An 18213-nucleotide genomic window follows, 5' to 3' on the forward strand; every position below is an offset into this window, starting at 1 on the left:
CGGCTTCGGAACAGTTCCGTGGGCAACTTCATTAGTAATTGAGGTCGTATCGACATAGGGTGGGGTGCAGAAATGGTATTAGGTAGCTGTGACCCCTTCCAATCCAAATCCAAATAGTCTATCTCATCCATACGGGTAATGCGAATTGTGCTAATTGAATCGCAATATCTCATTGCGAAGCCCCAAAGTCTCTGGAGTTGCGCTCAACAAAGACGCAGAATGTCACTGAGTAATTGCTGCAATCTTGGTGGCTCACCAAACCCCACGAAGCAAGGCGGGTGCGGGTAGCACATGCGGGGAAATGTGCCGGAGCCCGGATCCCAGTCGGTATTCGGGGGTAGCACACTTCGTACTTAACCCCCACTCTTCCCCCAGCCTGTCGAGTCGCGGTGCAGCGCAACTCCTTTGAACTCTAACGGTGGCCAGCCTCCTGACCAGATATTCTGTCGTTTCTGCGACTCATCTCGCACATCACAAACTCCTCAAGATGACAGTAGAAGACGAGGACTTTGAGCTGTCAGGTAACGAAGAAGCGCAGTCTCCAACGACAACATCGGGGGGGCGCAGGAGGTCCGTTGCTGGCTCGACGCATCCCACGAGGTCTAAGCGTGCCAAATATGCAGCTGCTGCTTGGTGAGTGAAACCTAGTCTCAAGATCTCATTAGTGGAGGCTCACCATGCAATAGCACCGAGTGTAAGAAGCGGAAACTCAAGTGCATCAGATTAGAAAATGAGGAAGAATGCCAGAGATGCATGTCAGGCGGCGTTCCATGCACCTTCGGCCCAGCTCCTTCGCAAGATGGCGCGACTGGTGTCAGGGAAAGGGTCAGAAGTAGGAGAAAGTCGAGGCAAAATAGGTCAGTACGCCCTCTTGTTCAAGCATGCTTAAAATGCCTTGTTTTAGATGCTAATTCGCACCAACAGCCAGCCAAGTACTGATCTCCGGAGCGAGCTCTCCATGCTCAGAGAGCAGGTGGCTACCCTCGCCAATACCGTAGGAAAGCTGGCCTCGGACAAGAGCCGTCAGGGAATGTCAGCTTCTCCAGGATCCCAGCAACAACTATCTCTTCACGACAATTCTTCTGTCCAGGGAGAACAAGAACCGAAGCAACCGCAATTTGTGGGACCTACCAGATCAGCGTTTAGTCTCAAGGTTGCCGAAACGTCATTAACGAGGATGGGGATCTCAGCCCAGGATCCGGTCACGGCAGCGGTCAGCGAGTCTCTTGCACCAACCCGATACCCGACCCCCGAACAATCTGAACCCCCGCAGTGGGCACCTGGAACAGATATCCTTCTCACTATGCCACTTGGAGAATTCGTAAGACTTCTTGAAGTTTTTGAGGAAGAGGTTGAGATCGTCTACCCCTTTATCGACACCCGTGAGATGATCTCGAAAGCAGCAGATATTCGTGCGTACGTGGAAGCAAATACAGATTGCATGGTACCTGGCGCCATGACAGGCGGAAGTGTTGACATCAAAGATGCTATACTCGCAAAAGTAGCTATAGCTATAAGCATGGTGGTCGAGGCGCATGGCAAGAACCTATCAAGCAGCAAGCTGGTTGAACCTGTCAAACATCTGATCTACCAGCTTACGCTCGATGCGGAAGCTGATCTCAAAGTCATTCAAATAATGGCTATGATTGTAAGTCCGACAGACCCGTGGTTCTGGTAGTGGAAGCGGCTGACACGATGAAAGAGTATATACTACTTCTTCTCAGACGAGGAGTTACTCGCATGGAGAAACATTGGCATCGCAGCGCGAGCATCTCTGGAGATGGGCTTACATCAGAATCTGAGTCTCACAGACAATTTCCCAGACCCCAAGACGCGGAGTCTAGCAGTACGGGTGTTCTGGTGCGTCTATGTATTGGACCGTCGCTGGAGTTTCGGAACCAGTCTATCGTTTGCCCTGTTTGACCGGGATATCGATCCAAACTTGCCTGAGCCAGTGAGTATCCCTACCATTTCGTAAGAAGCTACTTTGCTAACCTGAATTCTAGTCTGAAGATTTCCAATACCTTCGTTGTTTGATAGGTTACGGACGTTTATGCTCCAAGGCATGGGACGCTCTACCCCCATTCAGCGCACCATCTCAGTCTATTCCAAAAGACACGGTGGCATTCCTTGACTTTACAGCGCAAACTTGGCTCAACTCAATACCTCCTGATCTTCAATTACGTCATCCGCAACATGGGAGTATACCGACAGCTCAGCCCCGATCCATCCGCCGGCTGCGAGCCCTCCTGTACTTGCGGGGCAATCACATAAGAACTCTAATACATCGACATCATGTCATCAGCTCTGCAAGCATCGAAGCTGATGTCGAGAAGGCACGTCTTGTCGTGGATATTGCTATCGATAGTATATCCGTCTTGGTTCATCTGAGCGAAACGAGCGATATTTACGAACGGCAGCAGAGCGCGTTCAACTATTTCCTGTTGAGTTCTCTGGCGGTCATCTTTCTGGCCGTCTGTCATGGCACCAGAATATTTGCCGAGCCATGCAGAGACAGCTTCCTCGCCGCGGTGGAGCTCGTCAAGTGCTTCTCTCGCCAGGGAACAGCCAGTCGCAGACTTTGGAAGAGCATACGGGGTCTCTTGCCCCTAGCTCATCGCATCGGGCTCCGCGGTGATGAAATCGCTGGTGGCCGACGTGCTGATGCAGGCGCGCAACAATCTTTGAACATCATCTCCAGTTCTTCTCACCCCATGGACACCGTGATTGAGGAGGAGAATCCCACGTCGGCTGTGGGTTTGGACTCGGAGTTTGCCCCAATGCCATCGGTACAACCCATGGGTATGAGCGCAGAGTTCGGTGCTGGAGCTCCGGATGCATTTGCTCTCAGCAACGACTTGATGTTCCTCTTCGACGCTTTTGGGCAGACTGAGGATATATGGGCAAATGGGATGCAGGACTGCGTGGGTGGCAGCGAGCAGCAGCCACCATTGTCTGGAGAGGAGGAGATTTCGCGTCACTTTTGGGGTTTGATTTAGGCTGCTATTATGGAATTGACCAAGGGCTTTCTTCAGCACAAGTCTTTGTGAATGTAAAACTACGGCTATTTGTCGCAGCCTCTGGCAGGAATGGGTCGCAGAATTGCATTATCAGTGAGCAGGGCAGCAGGGAACGAAAGCATTGAGCCTTGGAATTTCGGGGTCTTCATCTGTATGGTAAAGCGTCCCTACCTGAATCAAGTCATCCTTCGCTCACAATTAGGATGCTGAGAATGTAAAAATATATCTTGATCTTGAACTAAATTGCATTTGGTATTCATCCCCTATCTAATTGGAAACTTCCTGTCAAGCTCACCTCTTCCAACCTCCTCCAACCTCCTCCAACCTCCTCCCCTCCCATTCACATCGAATACTTTCATCTACACCATCGCCCATCAACTCTCCACAAGCACCCCCATTACACCTTCTCTTCGGTAGCCTTCAGCACATCACTCAATGTGCTAGTATTGCGAGGCACAAATCTCGCCTTGTACGGCCTAGGCATCGCTACAAGGGAAGTAGGATCGGCGTTGCCAGAAACGGGATGGTGGTCCACATCGTCGTGCTTCTCAATCTTGAAGCTGTTGAGAAGTCTCATGTAGACAAGGTAGAGCTCGCGGTTGGCCAACAAGGAGCCAGCGCACATGCGGTAGCCGACGCCGTATGTAAACAACGGCGCGTCAGGTTGCTCAAACCACCGCTCGGGGCGGAAGACCTCGGGGTCGGTCCACACTTCAGAGTCTATGGGGTGTCAGTGAAGTACTTGGAAATTGAGGCTCGAGGTGAAGGATTTGTCTTACCCATATTGCAAGCCCACGCGTTGAGGAAGATGACCGATCCTTTGGGGATGACGGTCTGTCCGTAAGGAACATCACGAACCGAAGCTCGGGGAAGAGCAAGGCGAAGGACAGTGTAGTATCTCAAGGATTCTCGCACCAAGGCCACGATGTACTTGCACTGTTGGTCGTCCTCGGCGTCACAGAGAGGTTGCTTCTCGCTGTAGAATTCTCTAATTGCGGCCGCGGCCTTGTCTTGGATGTCTGGGCGCTGAGAAAGCATGGCGATGAACCAAGCCACCTGGGTCGTGATGGTGTCGAGTCCTCCTGACAGCATTGTCAAGCTGATGGAGGTCAGCTCTGCCTGGTTCAGCTTCGCGTCCTTGTCCATGATGACGTTGGCCTGGATACAGGGCTTGTGAGTGCCGTTCGCCATGCGCTCATCCAGTCCCCTGTTCAGAGCGGTCAAGTAGACGTCACGTCTGCTGCGCATCTCCCGTGCTTTGGCTGAGTGCATGTTGATAGGGTTGATGCGCAGGAGAGGGATGTAGTCTTGGAGGTTACCAGTAGTTGAACGGAAGCGGCTGATTTCCTCCTCGACGTGAGTGATCTCCTTGAATAGGTTATCCTTCTGACTGCTCATGCGAGTACCCCAGTTAAGAGTCAAGGCAAGGGACAATGACAGGCGCTGAATCATTGGCATGGGATCAACGGGAGCCTGTCCAGCCTTTCCATACTCGTAAAGCTCCTTAATGAAGTCTCGCGATTCGACATCGAGATGCGGCACATAGGTGGCTACTGAGGGTCGGTTCAAGGCTGAAGCAGCGCCTTTGCGGCGACGCTTAAGAGAGTCGCTGTAGGGAGATGTACCGATGGTCGTTCCAGCCGTATCTGAGAGAACCTGAAGTCCTTCAATCAGCCTCATTGCCAAGATATTGGTCTAAAACACCATGCTATGTCGTCGTCTGCTTACATACCTTGTGGAAAGTGTAAAACTCTGGGCGAGAACTGAGTGCCTGAGCATTCTGTCCGAAGAGAGCCCTGGCCGCAGAAGCAGAGTTCACGACAACAACAGGAACATTGCCTAGTTGGATCTGGTAGACAGAGCCAAACTTCTTGGCCCATTTACGGTACTGCTCAGCCGCGTTGACCCGGATATCCCACAGGTTGCCGATAAGTGGCAGCCCTCCAGGACCGTCTAGTTTTGCTATCCTGGCCTTGGAGCGAATGAATTCATTTGCAATGACGTAGATGAGGGGTAGGAGGAGAATTGAGATGGCAGTCGACTGCAGAGCGTGGTCGAATATTCTTTGCTTCAAAGCAAAGATGGCAGTTGAGATGGCCATGGCGTCGAATTGAGATGTTTCTGTGCTTCAACGTGTTGTAGACGATGAATTGTGTTGCAAATCTGATTCATTACTCGAACTCGCTAGCTAACCACCACCTCCATGATATACGGACAGACCCAGCTCGCCGTGCTTACCCGGCTTCAGAGCCGCTCTCTGAGTCTCAGAAGCTTTCCTGCCGGGTCCCGTCGGTACTGTCCTTCCTGGCAGACCGCCATCTGGAAACAGACCTCTCGGAACTGGTTTATTACAAAGTACACTAATTCCCCGCGTTCCCCACCCCCAGGTCGCTTTGCAGATGCAGCCAAGAGTATGACCCCCCGCACGGAACGTCGGGATGGCTTGCAGAGAATGCGGGGTGCGTTCCGAGCGGAAGCTATGGGGTTCCGAGTAGCAAGCAGTGTCGTTCCCGAGCCTTTCCTTGGACTTTTGGACCTCTCCAGGCCCGATAACATGGCATGAGCAGGCATTGCCTTGCTTGAAAGTCGGATGCCAAACGTGGCTTGGACTTATTCCCCTATTTTCTCATCTACAACTAGATACGGCAGACAGACGTGTCAAAGGTAAGAGTAAAGATATCGTAGCGGTTCCTTATCTTTCGCCATGAGTCAGACAGTGAACAAAGACACGTTCAGCAGATATGGTGATTCTCTTTACAAGGATGGCCGGCATCATCACAAATGACCAATCAGGTGACCAAGTACCTACCTTACTCCTCATAGGTGTCCAACACTTCTGCAACATCAGGACCTTGCCTCTCGTCGATCACGGAGGGGGCTGCTTATTGTTGTTTACTGAGTCTGTGAGGCGTGTTGCATTTGGTGACCCCCAAACCCCCAACTGCCCTCTCTCGGAATGCGGAAATCGCCCATGCTCCAATATCTCGCTTCTCGACGAGAACGGTCAAGCGCCGCCACCGGGCATTGTCACCAATTCCTCAGCCCTGAACGCGATTCCCATCCAACTAGAAACACCAAGAGCCTGTTAAGATCAAAGCATTAGCAATAATTATTCTGCTAGGCATTGTGCCACTGCTGCCGCATCATCAAAGCCAGACTGGCGCTGATAGTTCGCGCTGGGTAATCCCAATCCCCGACATACCCGCGTGACTATCAGTTTGTCACATCCCCTTACTCTTCGAAATTCTGCATCCGCCGTGCCCGGTGCCCCAATTCCGTGTTCCGGACTCGAAAAGAAATAAGAAAGAAAGCAAACAAAGTTGAGTAGGAAACACCCAACAACAAGAAGCGACTCAGACAGAATGGCTCGAAACTCCATCATGGATCAGAACGAAACAAAGACCGACGACCAACTCAAGGCAGTTGATAGCATCCCCGGCTATCTAGTCCTTTCCGATGAAGAACGGCTCGCGCAACTCGGCCATCAGCAGGAGCTGAAGCGGCAATTCTCTCTGACAACCTTGGGGGCATTATGCCTATGTCTTATGGCAACATGGGAAGCACTTTCCACTGTCATTGCCCAAGCACTCGTGAATGGCGGTGCGCCATGCCTATTCTACAATTTGTGAGTTGATGTCAACCACTCGAGTCTGTCTCTGTCACGCAGTGGAGCACTGGAGAGTTTCCAAGTCATCGAACATGGGTTGACAATCTGCTCAGTGTTCTTTCCTTTCTGTGCTCTGTGTGCATAGCATCATCTCTTGGCGAGATTGCGTCCATCTATCCTACTGCAGGAGGTATGCTTCCCTGAAGACTCTGGCTTCTACCTTCTCAAAGCTGATTACTCCATTCTAGGTCAGTATCATTGGGTCGCCGCCTTGTGTCCCCCTCGTAGCCGATCACTCGCAGCCTTCACGACCGGTTGGATCTCCGTGGGCGGCCTCATTGTCTTCTGTGCATCAGCAGCGTTTGCAGCTGGCCTGCAGACCCAGTCGTTGATTGTCATCAACGACGACTCTTACATACCGGCGCGATGGCAGGGCATGCTGTTCTACTGGGCTGTGCTCCTATACTCAGCGGCGCTCAACATCTGGGGATCAAAGATGCTACCCCACGCAAACATGATCTCAGGTAAGGAAGACAAGAGGAATAAATCTAAAGTCTATTTACGCGAAATCTCGCTGACAATGCCAAGGCATTCTCCACGTTGTGGGTTTCGTAGTCATACTGGTGGTCCTTGGCGTCATGGCTCCCAAAAACACCGCGTCTTTTGTCTTCACCGAAGTTGTCAACAGTAGTGGCTGGGAGAATGATGGTGTGTCGTGGCTCGTGGGCTTGATTAGCGCGGTGTATCCTTTCCTTGGGTAAGTTTCCGCTATGGGCTATCATTCCATCTATGGTCCCATAATAGGTTGCTAACTTGGTTTATAAAAGGTACGACGCTGCTTGTCACATGGCAGAGGAGATCCCCAACGCCCCACGTAATGTCCCCATCGCTATGGTCGGAAGCGTAACTGTAAATGGCCTGATGGGCTTCATTTACTGCACAGTCCTCCTGTTCTCGACAGGGTCACTGGAGTCCCTCTTGACTACACCAACTGGCTTCCCCTTCATGCAGATTTATCTCGATGTTACCAGATCTCGGGCAGGGGCCACAGTGCTCTCGCTCTTAGTGATCTTGATCGCAATTGCTGCAACAGTAGGCGGCATTACCTCCGCTTCCCGCACGCTCTGGGCCTTCGCTAGAGACAGAGCTGTTCCATTCGACTCGCATTTCAGTTACGTCAACAAGAAACTTCAGGTCCCAGTAACTTCAATAGTCTTTGTTACTGTGGCCCAGATTCTTCTCGGCTTTCTCTACTTGGCCAACACTACTGCTTTCAATGCAGTCTTATCTATGGCGATTATCGGCATCTATCTTTCCTACAGTATTCCTATTGCTTATATGTTATTCGTCGGCAGGAGCAAGCTCACTCGCAAGGAGTACGGGCCTTTCAGGTTGGGCCCGGTTGTGGGCCCGGTCTTGAATGCGATCAGTCTTGTCTGGATGACTGTTGTCATCATTTTCAGCACCTTCCCTTCATCTCAGCCGGTCACTGCCCAAAATATGAATTATTCTACTGTTGTCATGGCAGGCTGGTTAGTCTTCGGCCTTGTTTATTATTTCATCCGAGGCCGGGCGAAGTTTGAGGTTCCAGTTGTAGTTTCGGATATTGTGGAAGGAGTTCGGGATAATTGAGCGTTCAGGTCGGTCCAGGGAGTTGTCATTTCATAATGAATTTCTGTTCTTCATACTGTCAATTTGTTCCAACCTTCTGCGTTACTATCAAAGCATCGTCGGGAAGTTTGGCTTGGAGACCTCCGTAGTGCTGTACGGCCTTGGCCACGTATACGTATGTTCAATTAAGATTGGATTCTAGCCATATATACTGCCTTAACTGGTTGCAAGTATGGTAAAATCCATGCGCTTTCAGCTAATATTGTATGAAGCGTAAGTGATACATCACATCATGTTAGTGTTGAACAACTTTCAATCTGTCTCTCCGGAGGGAAGGAGACTTAGGGCTCCTGCGAACTAGTAAGCGCACAAACAGGTAACGATATCTTTTGAAAACACTTGCCTTACACAATGTATCGGTGCAAGGTGCTGTCTCCTAAACCTCTTGATACAATCTGTTTCATATATAGCTGCCCTAATGATACGAATTCCAACTCGCTTATGATACTACACATTACTCTGGCCTTTTGAAGTGGGAGACCAGTCCCGTCCAACTATCTTCGCTGTATCCTTTCTGAACCTTCTGACATGTTTCCAAGCCCCAATCCGTCACTCCAATCATCAGAGAGCTCTCAAACATGAAAGCCATACTTCCCTCGCCAATCTTCTGCGGCTTCAACTCGGCATTTGACGCCCGCTCAAACGTGCTAGCATCAGGGCCATGGGCAGACATGACGTTATGCAGACTTGCTCCAGCAGGTTGGAAGCCGCCACCAGTCTTTGCGTCGTAGTCGCCGCAAATGAGACCCATGAACTCAGACATGGTGTTCCGGTGGTACCATGGAGGGCGGAAGGTGTCTTCCTGCACAAGCCAACGAGGCGGGAAGATGACAAAGTCGGCCACGGCCGTACCTGGGTGGTCAGACGGGCCAGTGAGAACCGTATAGATGGATGGATCCGGGTGGTCAAATGAGATGCTGCCTATGACGGAGAAGCGCCCAAGGTCGTACTTGTATGGGTAATATTGTCCATGCCAGGCCACAACATCGAATGGTGTGTGGTTCTGTGTTGCGATAAAGAAGTCTCCGTTGAACTTGTTGACAATTGACCATTGACTTGCGTCCTCATCAAAGGCTGCCGTCGGAACTTGGAAGTCCCGTGCATTGGCCAAACAGTTGGAACCGATAGGACCTAATTCTGGGAGTACAAAATGACCTTGGTGAAGCTCAAGGATGTAGCCTCGGACTGGTCCGTTGGGTATGTTGACCTGGTATCTGATACCGCGTGGAATGACGGCAATTTCGTTGGGACGAACTAGCAGGTTGCCCAGCTCGGTCTTGATGTCGAGCACACCATGCTGGAGAACAATCAACATATCTCCGTCAGAAGAGTACATGGCCACGTTGGAATCCATGCTTCGTCCAGCAGCAAAAATGAAGATCCCGAGACCCGTCTTCATGCTGGGATCTCCGGCGCCACCGACTGGTCTGAGGCCGCTGATCCAATCTGTCTCATTGTTGATGTCAAACGGATCCCAGCGCAACTGATTCGGGATTTGGTGAAGTTTGCCTCCGGAGTCAGGTCTGTTCTGCTTCAACGGCTCGAATGTAGAGTGTGCGGCCGCTGGAATGATACGATAAAGCCAAGTCTGAAGATTTTCATGACGAGGCGCTGTGAACGCAGTGCCGGATAGCTTCTCGGCATACAAGCCGTATGGCGCTTTTTGTGGAGAATTGGCACCGATAGGAAGAGCCCCTTTGATCGCTTCTGATCTAGATAATTGTTGGTCAATACCAGGTTGACGGATTAATGGGGTTCGGAACTAGTACTCATTCAAGAAACATGAACTTACTCATGAAGAGACCCAAATCCATTGAGATACTCGTACTTCTCCTCAGTGGAGAAATTGGTCACAGGCATGGTTGTATGCTGGATGAGGAACGTAGTTCCGAAACACAGTTACAGTCGTGAAGATTGATAAGGTAGGCAATGGGTGTATCTTGAAAGCAAGCCTCAATTGTTTGGTATGAAACAGTGCTTATCATGTTCCTCGAATGCAAATCTTATGTAGTATAAGAAGCCTTGGTTATCTGCATGTTTGGGGTGGCACGTGTGATTGGGATGCGCACACTGGGACAGCACCGCTGCAGTCGAAGCGACCAACCCCGCGTTGCAGTGATCCGAAGGGAAAGGCAAATGAGACATGACTGAATCAATGCTACGGAACTAACTGTCACGGAAAATTACTTTCACTGCAAGATGCAGTGTTTGAAGTCAATTCGTGCATCCTCTCGGAACTGCGGAACACAAACGGTTCCGAGGAAGTTGCGGCTCATGAACACGGCAACGTCAAGGGCGTGGACATCTAGAGGAGGGGAGATAAGATTACATCAGATCTCAGCTAGACCTTGAGCTTCTATTATCTAAGTTACTCAGCTGTTGCACAACGCGGAGGAAGCCCCAAGCTCGCCAAATGTCTGCAGTTGGGGAAAAATGCAATAGCTTGTTGGCCACCTTGTCGGAATGGACTCGTCATGCAGCCATAATTTTCGATGTTCAGTTTCCCTTGATGATCAGCCTTGAAGAAAATACATCCATTAATAGAATGTGCAAAATACCAGTTGGTTGTGCCTGGTCATCACTGTTCGATAAAAATGAGCAAAATATAGCACCTTCAAGATCAACACTTCCCAGCTGTGATATTATGTGACTCTGATGGCATGATGTATTGACTATGTAACTCTAAAATCGCCGATTTTTCATAGGCCTATCATTGCTTTACATTGCAATTGGAGGCAGTATTTGGCCAACACACTCTCCAAACCCAACTAATTGGCCATCCTGTTCGCCAGCCCAGCCGCGAATAACTACCGTGTCGCCGTCTTGGATGAACTTCCGCTCTTGCCCGCCATTCAGTTTGATTGGGACTTTGCCTCCTTGAGACTGCTCCAGCAAGCTTCCCTGCGTCCCTGCTTGGTCCCCTGAAATGGTGCCAGATCCGAGAAGGTCTCCAGCACGAAGATTACAGCCAGAGATTGAGTGATGAGCCACCATCTGCGGCCAGGACCAGAGAAGATTCTTGGCAGATGTGCGAGTAACGGTTGTTTCCTCGCCTTCTGAAGCTGCATCGTGAAGAAAAGGGTGCTTTGATTAGCCTGGTTCTCTTCCATCACAGCACATTTGCCCTGTGCGTAGGGTAGTCGGGAGGTTTCAACTTACGAGCAAGAGTTACTTCTAACTTGATGTCAAGAACGTTGTCAGACCGATCTTCTTGGAGATACTTCTGTAATTGGGTCTCGTTCTCTAGCCCTTTTGTTCTGAATGGCTCGAGTGCGTCCGCAAGCACGACCCAGGCGCTGATCGTGGTTCCGAAGTTCTTCGCGTTGAACGGGCCAAGGGGTACATATTCCCATTGCTGGATATCTCTTGCACTCCAGTCGTTCATCAAGACGTAGCCGAAGATGTGCTCTTCGGCATCTTTGACAGACACCGGGCTACCAAGGTCGTTCGGCTTGCTTATAAACATGCCCATCTCAAGTTCAATGTCGAGGCGCGCACATGGCCGGAAAACGGGCTCGGTTGCGCCAGGGGCCGGCAGCGCCTGTCCCCAAGGTCGTCTAAGAGGAGTTCCAGAGACAACGACTGAGCTTGCACGACCGTGGTAGGCAACGGGCAAATGGCTGTAATTCGGCTGAAGGGCGTTGGCCGGTCCACGGAACAGAACACCGACGTTGTGAGCATGGTTTCTGCCAGCAAAAAAGTCTGTGTAGTCTCCAATGGCGAACGGGAGGTGCATAGACACCTCCGAAATGGGCCTCAAAGCCGCCTTTTTGAGGGTCTCATTGTCCTTTAACACGTCTGGATGGGGTGTGTCGTTGAGAAATAAGTCAAACCCCCCACTTCCTGGCACCCCCCTGTTTCTGGCACCCACAAAAACGATGGGATCACAACCCAACCTCCTCATTACTATTAACTATTGATCCTCAACCACACCCACTACAATACAACTGCCAGCCTCACTAGGGCATTCAGAGTCGCTGGATTCAGCCGTAATAACCTCCTTTTCACCCGCTTCGATTTGAGCCCGATGGATATCCCTGATGTTCGCAAACTTCGTGTTGGGATCGATCTGAACAGTCTTCCTCTTCCTAACTGCAGCGTTGGTAACTTGAGCCTCAGGTGAGCCAGCTGCTGCTGGGCAGCTGCCAGTTGCCAGGCCTGCTCTGAAGCCTTTTTCACCTTCCTGAACAGCAGCCGTTGAGTGCTGGTATCATTGTCGAGTTGGGTGTATAAGTGCAGTTGACCGCTGAGCTCTGCCAGCTTCCTGGGTGTCGACCAGACCACTGCAGAGGAAGCAGAATCCCATGGCTCAACAGGGGTAGTTTGTTGACCATTATGGCATCGCTTTTTGCCCCGACTGGTTGGTTTGGGTGTGGTGGGCTTAGCAGAAGGCTCAGGTAATACCATAGGGTTCATCAGGGGCTTAACCATCGCTACAGGGTGTAGACCAGTCCACTTCCAACCACTTCTGATGTTCGAGACTGATAGACCAGCAAGTCGAGCCTTCTGGTAACAGTCCAGGAAGTTCCTTTACCTATAATGGTAGAGTCGTTCCATTGAGACAAGTAACCGAGCTCCTTCCGATAGGCTGACTTAACAGGGCTGAAGACAGACTGGTCAAGTGGCTGGAGGACATGAGAGGAGTGGTGGTAAGAACAGTAAATGGATATTGTTAATATAGCAATTCCACATGAAGTCTGTCGTCGTATGACTCCCATGCCCATCCACAATCAACAGTCGAGCCTCGCCTCAGCCTCGGGCATAGTCTGTGGATAAACACCTTCTCTAACCATTCAATGGCAGTTAAGTCTGTAGTCCAGCCATTATCTGTTGCTGTAAACTCCCACCCATCGTATGGAACCAGATGTAATGGAAACCACTGTTGTTGGACCGTCTTCCTTGAAAATGATAAGAGGACGAAGTGCCCTACCCAAGGCTGAGATACACTCAATGATAGAGACCCATGCCCTCGACCCAGGTTGTTTCTTGCGAACAGACGTCGTCTCAGCCATGCCCAGCACTAACCCATTAGCTCCTGACCTCGAGGATGCCAGTCTCATCCATATTATATCTGTTGGCTGGTTTGATGTCCTTGATCTCAGGGATAGCAAGGAACTTAAACCAGTTCCTAATGACCTCAGTAGATGCCCCATTAACGCGTCTAGAATCGATGGAACGACTTCTCTGAACCTTAATGATAGGGTTCCTTCTCACGAGAAGGCATAGATCCAGCCTTTTCCTAATGGTTTGGTATCCCCAGCAGCAGCCAGAACTCGCTCTGCGAATTCCTTCACCTGTTGGTGCGTTGGTGCGAGGCCCAGCGAAGCCTGAATGCGAACCCATTGTGCCAGCTACTCTCCTGGTCAGGAGACAGCCTCTGCCAGTCAGCAAAAGCCACTTTCCTAGTCTGACCACCTTGGAGACGTAGTTGGAGGGTTGATCGTGGTATCCCATACCCAATGAGGCTCTTTGACTCTTGCCGTTTGAGATGTCTCGAGAGCCTGACGAAGCTGATCTTCGGTATATTGAGGCATTAGATATAGAAGAAGGTATGTGCAAAAAATGAGCCCATTTGGACTCGAATTGAAAATGTTGTGATAAAAGGAGGTTGGGGGTGGGCATTGCGTTGTGGTGGATTTTCGCGTTTTTGTGGGTGCCAGAAACAGGGGGGTGCCGGGAAGTGGGGGGTTTGACTTATGTCCTGAAGGTATGAACGGACGGCGCGATGCACCGGTCGGCCAAGCTCAGCAAAGGCGTTCAAGGTGGGCTGTGAGAACGCTTTTGCATGTTCGGCGGACACATTTGCTGCTTTACTGAAACCTCCGCCTGTAGCAAAAGCATCAAGGTCGAGGATGTGTTCTCCGATGGCGATAGCGGGTCTGTGTAATTGCTTATCTTTGCTCGAAATCACCCCGAAAGGAATGTTCAGCAGCGAAAAGTGCGACCGGGGTGGGATGGGGAGCCAGGACTTCATCTTGCGTAATTAGACGTGGAAAGTCCTCAGCAATTCTGTTGAATCAATACCTTAGTAATTCGAGTTTGTTTGATTTCGTGTATTAACATACTTCTATTTACCTTTCCATGATCACCATGACTGCCATCTTAATGGTGGGTTCCGAGAATCCGAAATTTGGTTCCGACGGCTCGGAACGCAAACAACCCCCTCATTCAAGCACGAATCTGCCGCTGCCGGCGGTTCAGGGATCTTCGGCAATGGAAGTTTCTCGGCTTCTGTGTTATTTGTCCGAGTGTAAAAACAGCCGACAAGAAAGTTGATCTAGGGAAGGTGAGTCTGCCAAGTTTCAGTCTTAACGCCAGCTATTGATCGAATTACACGACAATCACTACAACACAACGACAACAAATTGCCCCGTAATATTTGATACTCTAGAAGACCCAAGTCATTAGCTTCACGAAAATGTCTGAACAAATTACGAGAATCACTCTTTTCAAGATTCCAGACGAGGAGAATCAAAATAAAGTATTGTCGCTCTACCAGCAGATGCCCCAAAAGGCCTTGAAAGTGAGTATAACCACCTGGGCTGTTGTTTACGGAGTCAATCTCCATCTGGCTAGCACTGTTTCGATACCGTATCATGAGCTCTGAGCTTACCAGTTGTAGGATGGCAAGCCGTACATCATCTCAGTGAAGGCCGGCCTAGCTGTTGCTGATCAAAGGGCCCAAGGGTTCACGATTGCGGCTATCTCTACATTTTCATCAAAAGAAGACATGGATTACTATGACAACGGCTGCGCAGCACATCAAGAGCTGAAGGGGGTTGCTAAGGGGGCTCACCAGGGCTTTGCCATGGTATTTTTCAAGGGTTAGGTTACAAATACACTCAGTTGCCATCAACTAAAGCCTAGAAAATATTCAGTGATCCAAACTTTTAGCATTATGGCTGAATTCCAAACAGATCAAAGGAGACCAATGACTTGCAGTCATATTCAGGTGTGATCTCAAGCGACAGTGTACTTCATGATTCCCTGCCTCCCGTCATATGTACCATATACCTGATAGTATTATGTCACTTGAACATGGAATAGTGCAATGTGTATTAAAACTGAGAGCAACAATACCATTCTTCTGAGATTATAATGAGAAGATCAACCCCCAAACCATACAATGACGTATAGGGACGATGCGGAAGATAGCGACTAAGCTTGGTATACGTCGAATGAGATTTCTTCCGGGACTTCGAAAAAGGTGATTATAATTGGATGAAGTAGTATAATAACTCCATTATACAACAATAACGTAGAGTTCCGTCTCATTCAAACGAAACCTGCATCAAACTAAGGTTCTCCGACAGTGACTCGCTCACCCCTTATTCTTCCTCACTTCAATAGCCCAATGCAAGCAAAGACATCCTCGGGTTTCTTCTGGAAGTCAATCTGCGTCATTTGTGTTCGACTTTCTTAGAAAGTCATTAAGTACGGTTCCTTTGTACTAAAGGGAAGTTTCTCGCTTACGCTTGAACAAATGATACCACTGAGTTCTCCATTGCTGAGCGTCCTCTCTCTCAGCCAATCCTGAGTGGAGGCCAAGTTCGAGCCACTTAGTTGGTATCTCACCAAAAACTTCCGCCAGCGTTGTAATTGCAGGGAGCATTTGCAAACCTTCTCAGGCAAGACACTGACAGCTTTTCAGAGTTATTTTTAGTTGCAATCCATGGATCTTAAGACATAGCCTTGATTGCTGGATCTGGCTGATGTTAGAGGCCTTATGGTTGGTGTAGGGCACTTATCCCATTCCAACAATGACGGTAGCCCCCAGACAAACATGGCAAGGTGAAAGGCGCCTACGTGTTTCCAACAGTATGTTGGCCAGCAGGATACGTGCCTCTCACTTTGCGCACGAATCACAATCAGAACAAGATTTGGGGAAACTGAGGCCGCTCGTGCCTGCTCTCTTCAATGTTCATCTGCACAAAACGCCTCGCCATGGATATTGAAGATTCGACCTAAGTTCTCCCAAAAGATTTTACGACTCCTAGATCAATACCTCTTGAGTTGTGTATACTTGGTTCGGCGCATCCCCCATTTTCCCCCTCACTCTTACACAGAACTTACTCATCAGCCTGGGCGTTCCGACAAATCGATCATCGTACCCCGACTAGCTTCTCGACCGTGGATTCGGAAGGCATGGACAAAGATCGATGGATCTGTCAAATATGCGGCCTGTCCATTCACAGGACCTTATATGGAGGGCCATTGTTAGAGGACATCGAAACTGGCGAGCTCGTTAATCCTCCGGAATTGGAAAATTTCGGCGACTTGGAGGACAAGTTTAGATGGCTCACAGAAGCCCGTCTGCTTTGCGACTCTGACGACGAGTTTGGGAACCTTCTTCCAAACTACGCAGAAAATCTCATGCACCAGTTGCCAGGATATGACGATCTACCAACCACAAGTGATATTCGGCCGAGATCCCAAGCTTCAGATATCGAGGTTCATGTTGCTGAAGCAAGTGAAGGGCTCAAGCTCCTCAGAGTTGACCCTGACGGTAGCCGACAGCATGTCAGCTTTCAAGGGAGCGAGGGTTACTCGTTTGATGACCGGATCTACGCTGCTGTCCACTCCGAATGCTTGGGCATCGCTGAACGAGTATTCGCATCCTCAACGCTAACGCATGTGCGGGATCTGCGTGGTTTGTGGACAGCTCTTAGATGGAGGCAGAGCATCACTTTCAAATGCGGAGGCTGCTGGGATTGTCATCCTCAAGCAAACTACACTCTCAGCCGCAACAACTACTATGTGCCTCATTCCACCGTGGCTGGTGAGCCAACCTGGGAGGAAGAAGATTTCTCTGGGCTGCATTGGCCTGGCCCTTATTCCTCTACTCTATCAAATCTATACTACGTAAGTGCATGCTGTGCTCCTTTCGTCTTCTCTAGTCATTGATATCCATAGACTCTCACTAGCAGCCCCTTGAATATCAAGGGATTAACGAGCTGTCTGCTCCAAAATTTAAGCGCCTGCCGATCCAAAGCCACTCGAACCAAGAAGGGTACCGAACTTGCCAACAATCTTTCCAAGCTGCCGACCGAGATCCTTGATGACATCTTCGCGGCCATGGGACGCGGCATGCCTCCCGAGTCTTCCCATCTCTTGCCCCAGAGATTATGGAAGGATCAACTCAAGGCCGGGTCCCGCGGTCTTCTCCCCTGGCTGTGGGATATTGATCCAGCTTGCGTCGACGCAAAAGACTTTGAGCCCTGTCCTGGTGGTGAGTCTTTCGAATGGGACTGGGAGCTGTTGGCGCGGCAGCTCAGCCGGAGCGTTGACTTCGGTGTTCTCCCAGGTGTACCCGACACTGTCAGAGCCACACCCGGCGTTGCTGGCCCTCAAGGCGAGCCAACAATGGCTGGAACCGGCTATCATACCGATCTAGCCCATGTACCCGCTGGCCTACACAACCGACGCCGCATATGGCAGCTTCTCGAGGAGATATTCGTCGGTGATACATTGCCATGGCCAGCCAGACAACGCTGGCGTCATGCTTGCGTATCACGCATGGGGGCGCAACGGCAGGGCGTTCCCTTGTGCTGGGATAAGGCGGGAAACATATTGGCCCGTCCAATCTGGATTCCTTCTATCGACTTCGGATACTCAGAAGATCCAACAATCGAGGGCCATCCCATGTTCTTCAAGAGGCTTGGGGGTGGGGTATACGGGAGACGCGGCAAGGCGAGACCTCAGTACTGGCAGCGGCGTGAAGTGCAGAAGAAGCATGGTGTCGAGACTGGTGAGACTGAACAGCAAGGCGATACTGAGACTCCGGCAGCGACTGTTGAAGAAATCTATGCCGTTCTTCGAAAGCTAGGATACCCAGTCTGACATGCCAGAGCAGTGCGAGCAGATGCCTTGCCCTTGATAGACGAGTGCGTGTTGAAATCCTTTTCGCGACAGATA

General features: G+C 50.3%; 7 protein-coding genes across 7 annotated transcripts; 4 read left to right on the plus strand and 3 right to left on the minus strand.

The window, feature by feature from the left end:
* The first annotated feature begins 410 nt into the window (after positions 1-410).
* On the plus strand, positions 411-3064 carry HER10_EVM0003805 (fungal specific transcription factor). The gene is made up of 5 exons (XM_035473469.1): positions 411-633; positions 687-857; positions 925-1648; positions 1703-1954; positions 2007-3064. Exons 1-5 carry the CDS (start codon positions 488-490, stop codon positions 2997-2999), a joined length of 2286 nt encoding a protein of 761 aa, XP_035331380.1. The 5' UTR covers positions 411-487; the 3' UTR covers positions 3000-3064.
* A 353-nt stretch (positions 3065-3417) lies between these two features.
* HER10_EVM0009617 (cytochrome P450) lies at positions 3418-5121 on the minus strand (the record flags this gene model as incomplete). Its single annotated transcript, XM_035479101.1, has 3 exons — positions 3418-3740; positions 3800-4676; positions 4753-5121. The coding sequence occupies 3 exons, from the start codon at positions 5119-5121 to the stop codon at positions 3418-3420; spliced, it is 1569 nt and encodes a 522-aa protein (XP_035331732.1).
* A 1261-nt stretch (positions 5122-6382) lies between these two features.
* On the plus strand, positions 6383-8259 carry HER10_EVM0011567 (amino acid permease; the record flags this gene model as incomplete). The annotated part of the gene is made up of 5 exons (XM_035480995.1): positions 6383-6645; positions 6741-6817; positions 6876-7151; positions 7216-7384; positions 7455-8259. 5 exons carry the CDS (start codon positions 6383-6385, stop codon positions 8257-8259), a joined length of 1590 nt encoding a protein of 529 aa, XP_035331861.1.
* Positions 8260-8752: 493 nt separating this feature from the next.
* On the minus strand, positions 8753-10158 carry HER10_EVM0002499 (homogentisate 1,2-dioxygenase; the record flags this gene model as incomplete). Its single annotated transcript, XM_035472206.1, has 2 exons — positions 8753-10010; positions 10091-10158. The coding sequence occupies 2 exons, from the start codon at positions 10156-10158 to the stop codon at positions 8753-8755; spliced, it is 1326 nt and encodes a 441-aa protein (XP_035331279.1).
* Positions 10159-11016: 858 nt separating this feature from the next.
* HER10_EVM0011728 (fumarylacetoacetase) lies at positions 11017-14272 on the minus strand (the record flags this gene model as incomplete). Its single annotated transcript, XM_035481151.1, has 3 exons — positions 11017-11246; positions 11458-12141; positions 14014-14272. 3 exons carry the CDS (start codon positions 14270-14272, stop codon positions 11017-11019), a joined length of 1173 nt encoding a protein of 390 aa, XP_035331874.1.
* A 444-nt stretch (positions 14273-14716) lies between these two features.
* On the plus strand, positions 14717-15127 carry HER10_EVM0002153 (stress responsive A/B barrel domain-containing protein; the record flags this gene model as incomplete). Its single annotated transcript, XM_035471878.1, has 2 exons — positions 14717-14821; positions 14921-15127. The coding sequence occupies 2 exons, from the start codon at positions 14717-14719 to the stop codon at positions 15125-15127; spliced, it is 312 nt and encodes a 103-aa protein (XP_035331258.1).
* Positions 15128-17385: 2258 nt separating this feature from the next.
* HER10_EVM0001692 (uncharacterized protein) lies at positions 17386-18138 on the plus strand (the record flags this gene model as incomplete). The annotated part of the gene is made up of 1 exon (XM_035471432.1): positions 17386-18138. The coding sequence occupies one exon, from the start codon at positions 17386-17388 to the stop codon at positions 18136-18138; it is 753 nt and encodes a 250-aa protein (XP_035331227.1).
* Positions 18139-18213: the final 75 nt, after the last annotated feature.

Source organism: Colletotrichum scovillei, assembly GCF_011075155.1.
Source record: "Colletotrichum scovillei strain TJNH1 chromosome Unknown Contig00007, whole genome shotgun sequence".
In the NCBI taxonomy this organism is placed as follows: domain Eukaryota; kingdom Fungi; phylum Ascomycota; class Sordariomycetes; order Glomerellales; family Glomerellaceae; genus Colletotrichum; species Colletotrichum scovillei.

Bases quoted from the DNA above. Each gene is read 5' to 3' on its own strand.
- HER10_EVM0003805 (XM_035473469.1), top strand. From the start codon at position 488: ATGACAGTAGAAGACGAGGACTTTGAGCTGTCAGGTAACGAAGAAGCG. The intron at 858-924 runs GTCAGTACGCCC...TCGCACCAACAG, and splicing joins AGAAAGTCGAGGCAAAATAG to CCAGCCAAGTACTGATCTCC. The intron at 1,649-1,702 runs GTAAGTCCGACA...ACACGATGAAAG, and splicing joins TTCAAATAATGGCTATGATT to AGTATATACTACTTCTTCTC.